This window comes from Petromyzon marinus, chromosome 69, assembly GCF_048934315.1.
Source record: "Petromyzon marinus isolate PM22_M1 ecotype Great Lakes invasive population chromosome 69, UKy_Petmar_22M1.pri1.0, whole genome shotgun sequence".
Taxonomy (NCBI): domain Eukaryota; kingdom Metazoa; phylum Chordata; class Hyperoartia; order Petromyzontiformes; family Petromyzontidae; genus Petromyzon; species Petromyzon marinus.
Genome location: NC_133735.1, coordinates 5,596,260 through 5,602,563, shown reverse-complemented (window position 1 = coordinate 5,602,563; position 6,304 = coordinate 5,596,260). Strand labels below are relative to the sequence as shown.

The 6,304-nt window shown below is 58.1% G+C and overlaps 1 protein-coding gene across 1 annotated transcript in view; it reads right to left on the bottom strand.

The window, feature by feature from the left end:
- Positions 1-1,601: 1,601 nt before the first annotated feature.
- The window catches only part of LOC142906728 (uncharacterized), a 67,468-nt gene continuing 62,765 nt past the window's right edge, over positions 1,602-6,304 (bottom strand). The window contains exons 7-8 of the mRNA XM_076055116.1: positions 5,455-5,684; positions 1,602-1,625 (exon numbers count right to left, since the gene is read on the bottom strand). Of these exons, the coding sequence (XP_075911231.1) occupies positions 1,602-1,625; positions 5,455-5,684 (254 nt within the window). The remainder of the gene's footprint in view (positions 1,626-5,454; positions 5,685-6,304) is intronic.

Sequence of the window (6,304 nt, the reverse complement as noted above, 5' to 3'; positions counted from 1 at the left end):
TGTAACAGTGAGTGTAACAGTGAGTGTAACAGTGAGTGAGTGTAACAGTGAGTGTAACAGTGAGTGTAACAGTGAGTGAGTGTAACAGTGAGTGTAACAGTGAGTGTAACAGTGAGTGAGTGTAACAGTGAGTGTAACAGTGAGTGTAACAGTGAGTGTAACAGTGAGTGAGTGTAACAGTGAGTGTAACAGTGAGTGTAACAGTGAGTGAGTGTAACAGTGAGTGAGTGTAACAGTGAGTGAGTGTAACAGTGAGTGTAACAGTGAGTGTAACAGTGTATCAGTGAGTGTAACAGTGTAACAGTGAGTGTAACAGTGTAACAGTGAGTGAGTGAGTGTAACAGTGAGTGTAACAGTGAGTGTAACAGTGAGTGAGTGTAACAGTGAGTGTAACAGTGAGTGTAACAGTGAGTGAGTGTAACAGTGAGTGTAACAATGAGTGTAACAGTGAGTGAGTGTAACAGTGAGTGAGTGAGTGTAACAGTGAGTGTAACAGTGAGTGAGTGTAACAGTGAGTGTAACAGTGAGTGTAACAGTGAGTGTAACAGTGAGTGAGTGTAACAGTGAGTGTAACAGTGAGTGTAACAGTGAGTGAGTGTAACAGTGAGTGTAACAGTGAGTGAGTGTAACAGTGAGTGTAACAGTGAGTGTAACAGTGAGTGAGTGTAACAGTGAGTGTAACAGTGAGTGTAACAGTGAGTGTAACAGTGAGTGAGTGTAACAGTGAGTGTAACAGTGAGTGTAACAGTGAGTGAGTGTAACAGTGAGTGTAACAGTGAGTGTAACAGTGAGTGAGTGTAACAGTGAGTGTAACAGTGAGTGTAACAGTGAGTGAGTGTAACAGTGAGTGTAACAGTGAGTGTAACAGTGAGTGAGTGTAACAGTGAGTGAGTGTAACAGTGAGTGAGTGTAACAGTGAGTGTAACAGTGAGTGTAACAGTGTATCAGTGAGTGTAACAGTGTAACAGTGAGTGTAACAGTGTAACAGTGAGTGAGTGAGTGTAACAGTGAGTGTAACAGTGAGTGTAACAGTGAGTGAGTGTAACAGTGAGTGTAACAGTGAGTGTAACAGTGAGTGAGTGAGTGTAACAGTGAGTGTAACAGTGAGTGAGTGTATGAGTGTATGAGTGAGTGAGTGAGTGTAACAGTGAGTGTAACAGTGAGTGTAACAGTGAGTGAGTGTAACAGTGAGTGAGTGTAACAGTGAGTGTAACAGTGAGTGAGTGAGTGTAACAGTGAGTGTAACAGTGAGTGAGTGTATGAGTGTATGAGTGAGTGAGTGAGTGTAACAGTGAGTGTAACAGTGAGTGAGTGTAACAGTGAGTGTAACAGTGAGTGAGTGTAACAGTGAGTGTAACAGTGAGTGTAACAGTGAGTGAGTGTAACAGTGAGTGTAACAGTGAGTGAGTGTAACAGTGAGTGTAACAGTGAGTGAGTGTAACAGTGAGTGTAACAGTGAGTGTAACAGTGAGTGTAACAGTGAGTGTAACAGTGAGTGAGTGTGAACCTTGGCGTCCATGTGAGGCGTTCCCAGTGAGCTCCGGACCGTGTGGATCAGCGACTCCACGAGCCCCTCGCTGGCCCGGAGCCTCCTCCTCGCCTCAGCCCCCCCAGAGCTCAGATTCCTGTGAGACAGGGGGTGAGACAGGGGGTGAGACACGGGGTGACACAGGGGGTGAGACACGGGGTGAGACAGGGGGTGAGACACGGGGTGAGACACGGGGTGACACAGGGGGTGAGACAGGGGGTGAGACAGTGAGACACGGGGTGACACAGGGGGTGACACAGGGGGTGAGAAACGGGGTGAGACACGGGGTGAGACATGGGGTGAGACAGGGGGTGAGACACGGGGTGAGACAGGGGGTGAGACACGGGGTGAGACAGGGGGTGACACAGGGGGTGAGACAGGGGGTGACACAGGGGGTGAGACAGGGGGTGACACAGGGGGTGAGACACGGGGTGAGACACGGGGTGAGACACGGGGTGAGACAGGGGGTGAGACAGGGGGTGAGACACGGGGTGAGACAGGGGGTGAGACACGGGGTGAGACACGGGGTGAGACATGGGGTGAGACAGGGGGTGAGACAGGGGGTGACACAGGGGGTGAGACACGGGGTGAGACAGGGGGTGAGACACGGGGTGAGACAGGGGGTGAGACATGGGGTGAGACACGGGGTGAGACAGGGGGTGAGACATGGGGTGAGACACGGGGTGAGACAGGGGGTGACACAGGGGGTGACACAGGGGGTGAGACACGGGGTGAGACACGGGGTGAGACACGGGGTGAGACAGGGGGTGAGACACGGGGTGAGACACGGGGTGAGACACGGGGTGAGACAGGGGGTGACACAGGGGGTGACACAGGGGGTGACACAGGGGGTGAGACAGGGGGTGAGACAGTGAGACACGGGGTGACACAGGGGGTGACACAGGGGGTGAGACACGGGGTGAGACAGTGAGACACGGGGTGACACAGGGGGTGACACAGGGGGTGAGACAGTGAGACACGGGGTGAGACACGGGGTGAGACAGGGGGTGAGACACGGGGTGACACAGGGGGTGACACAGGGGGTGAGACAGGGGGTGAGACACGGGGTGACACAGGGGGTGACACAGGGAGTGAGACACGGGGTGACACAGGGGGTGAGACACGGGGTGAGACAGGGGGTGAGACACGGGGTGACACAGGGGGTGAGACAGGGGGTGACACAGGGGGTGACACAGGGGGTGAGACAGGGGGTGACACAGGGGGTGACACAGGGGGTGAGACAGGGGGTGACACAGGGGGTGAGACACGGGGTGACCCAGGGGGTGAGACAGGGGGTGAGACAGGGGGTGACACAGGGGGTGAGACAGGGGGTGAGACAGGGGGTGAGACAGGGAGTGAGACAGGGGGTGAGACAGTGAGACAGGGGGTGAGACACGGGGTGAGACACGGGGTGACCCAGGGAGTGAGACACGGGGTGACACAGGGGGTGAGACAGGGGGTGAGACAGGGGGTGAGACACGGGGTGACACAGGGGGTGACACAGGGGGTGAGACAGGGGGTGACACAGAGGGTGAGACACGGGGTGACCCAGGGGGTGACACAGGGGGTGAGACAGGGGGTGACCCAGGGGGTGAGACACGGGGTGACACAGGGGGTGAGACAGGGGGTGAGACAGGGGGTGACACAGGGGGTGAGACAGGGAGTGAGACAGGGGGTGAGACAGTGAGACAGGGGGTGAGACACGGGGTGAGACACGGGGTGACCCAGGGAGTGACCCAGGGAGTGAGACCGGGAGTGAGACAGGGGGTGAGACACGGGGTGAGACACGGGGTGACACAGGGGGTGAGACACGGGGTGAGACAGGGAGTGAGAAACGGGGTGAGACACGGGGTGACACAGGGGGTGACACAGGGGGTGAGACAGGGGGTGAGACACGGGGTGAGACAGTGAGACACGGGGTGACACAGGGGGTGACACAGGGGGTGAGACAGGGAGACACGGGGTGACCCAGGGGGTGAGACACGGGGTGACACAGGGGGTGAGACACGGGGTGAGACACGGGGTGACACAGGGGGTGAGACACGGGGTGAGACACGGGGTGAGACACGGGGTGACACAGGGGGTGAGACACGGGGTGACCCAGGGGGTGAGACACGGGGTGAGACAGGGGGTGAGACACGGGGTGACACAGGGGGTGAGACAGGGGGTGAGACACGGGGTGACACAGGGGGTGACACAGGGGGTGAGACAGGGGGTGAGACAGGGAGACAGGGAGTGAGACAGGGAGTGAGACATTGAGACAGGGAGTGAGACAGGGAGTGAGACAGTGAGACAGGGGGTGAGACAGTGAGACAGGGAGTGAGACAGGGAGTGATACAGGGAGTGAGACAGGGAGTGAGACAGAGAGTGAGACAGGGGGTGAGACAGGGAGTGAGACAGGGAGTGAGACAGGGAGTGAGACAGTGAGACAGTGAGACAGGGAGTGAGACAGAGAGTGACACAGTGAGACAGTGAGACAGGGAGTGAGACAGAGAGTGAGACAGGGAGTGAGACAGTGAGACAGTGAGACAGGGGGTGAGACAGGGAGTGAGACAGGGAGTGAGACAGTGAGACAGTTAGACAGGGAGTGAGACAGGGAGTGACACAGTAACACAGTGAGACAGGGAGTGACACAGTGAGACAGGGAGTGAGACAGTGAGACAGGGAGTGAGACAGGGAGTGAGACAGGGAGTGAGACAGGGAGTGAGACAGGGAGTGAGACAGTGAGACAGGGAGTGAGACAGGGGGTGAGACAGGGAGTGAGACAGGGAGTGAGACAGGGGTGAGACAGGGAGTGAGACAGGGAGACAGGGAGTGAGACAGTGAGACAGGGAGTGAGACAGGGAGTGAGACAGGGGGTGAGACAGGGAGTGAGACAGGGGTGAGACAGGGAGTGACACAGTGAGACAGTGAGACAGGGAGTGAGACAGGGAGTGAGACAGTGAGACAGTGAGACAGGCGGTGAGACAGGGAGTGAGACAGGGAGTGAGACAGGGAGTGAGACAGTGAGACAGTGAGACAGGGAGTGAGACAGGGAGTGAGACAGTGAGACAGTGAGACAGGCGGCGAGACAGGGAGTGAGACAGGGAGTGAGACAGGGAGTGAGACAGTGAGACAGTGAGACAGGGAGTGAGACAGGGAGTGACACAGTGACACAGTGAGACAGGGAGTGACACAGTGAGACAGGGAGTGACACAGTGAGACAGGGAGTGACACAGGGAGTGAGACAGTGAGACAGTGAGACAGGGAGTGAGACAGGGAGTGACACAGTGACACAGTGAGACAGGGAGTGACACAGTGAGACAGGGAGTGAGACAGTGAGACAGGGAGTAAGACAGGGAGTGAGACAGGGAGTGAGACAGGGAGTGAGACAGGGAGTGAGACAGGGAGTGAGACAGTGAGACAGGGAGTGAGACAGTGAGACAGGGAGTAAGACAGGGAGTGAGACAGGGAGTGAGACAGGGAGTGAGACAGGGAGTGACACAGTGAGACAGGGAGTGACACAGTGAGACAGGGAGTGAGACAGGGAGTGAGACAGGGAGTGAGACAGGGAGTGACACAGTGAGACAGGGAGTGACACAGTGAGACAGGGAGTAAGACAGGGAGTGAGACAGGGAGTGAGACAGGGGGTGAGACAGGGAGTGAGACAGGGGGTGAGACAGGGAGTGACACAGTGAGACAGGGAGTGACACAGTGAGACAGGGAGTGAGACAGGGAGTGAGACAGGGAGTGAGACAGGGAGTGACACAGTGAGACAGGGAGTGACACAGTGAGACAGGGAGTAAGACAGGGAGTGAGACAGGGAGTGAGACAGGGAGTGAGACAGGGGGTGTTCCATGCTCCTCTCCCCACTACCCCCCCCACCACCACTCCCACCCCCCCACCCACTACCCCCCACTACCCCCCCACTACCCCCCCACCACTACCTGAGACAGCCGGTAGCGTTGCGGAAGGCTGCGGAGCCCCAGAGCGGAGTTCTCGGTTTGGCGTCGGCCCCCCCGCGTCCCCCCCCCGTGGCCCCCCCCTCGGCCCCCCACTCCGTGGCCCCCCCCCACCCCCGAGGCGGGCACCACGACGGCCGTGACGAGCGGCCCCAGGGCCTCGCTCAGGACGAGCGCCTTTGAGGCGTCGTCGCTGGACAGGTTCCACAGCGCTCCTGCCGTGGTGGGGGGAAGGTGGGGGGGGGGTGGGGGGGTGGTGGGGGTGGTGGGGGGTGGGGGGGTGGGGGGGTGGTGGGGGGGGTGGGGGGTGGGGGGGTGGGGGGGGTGGGGGGTGGGGAGTCATCGTCATCACCGTCGTCATCACCGTCGTCATCGGCGTCGTCATCACCGTCGTCATCACGGTCGTCATAAGCGTCGTCATCAGCGTCGTCATCAGCGTCGTCATCACCGTCGTCATCACCGTCGTCATCGGCGTCGTCATCGGCGTTGTCATCGGCGTCGTCATCGGCGTCGTCATCACCGTCGTCATCACCGTCGTCATCACCGTCGTCATCACCGTCGTCATCGGCGTCGTCATCACCGTCGTCATCACCGTCGTCATAAGCGTCGTCATCAGCGTCGTCATCAGCGTCGTCATCAGCGTCGTCATCGGCGTCGTCATCAATGTCGTCATCACCGTCGTCATCAATGTCGTCATCAGCGTCGTCATCGGCGTCATCATCAGCGTCGTCATCGGCGTCGTCATCACCGTCGTCATCACCGTCGTCATCACCGTCGTCATCACCGTCGTCATCGGCGTCGTCATCGGCGTTGTCATCGGCGTCGTCATCGGCGT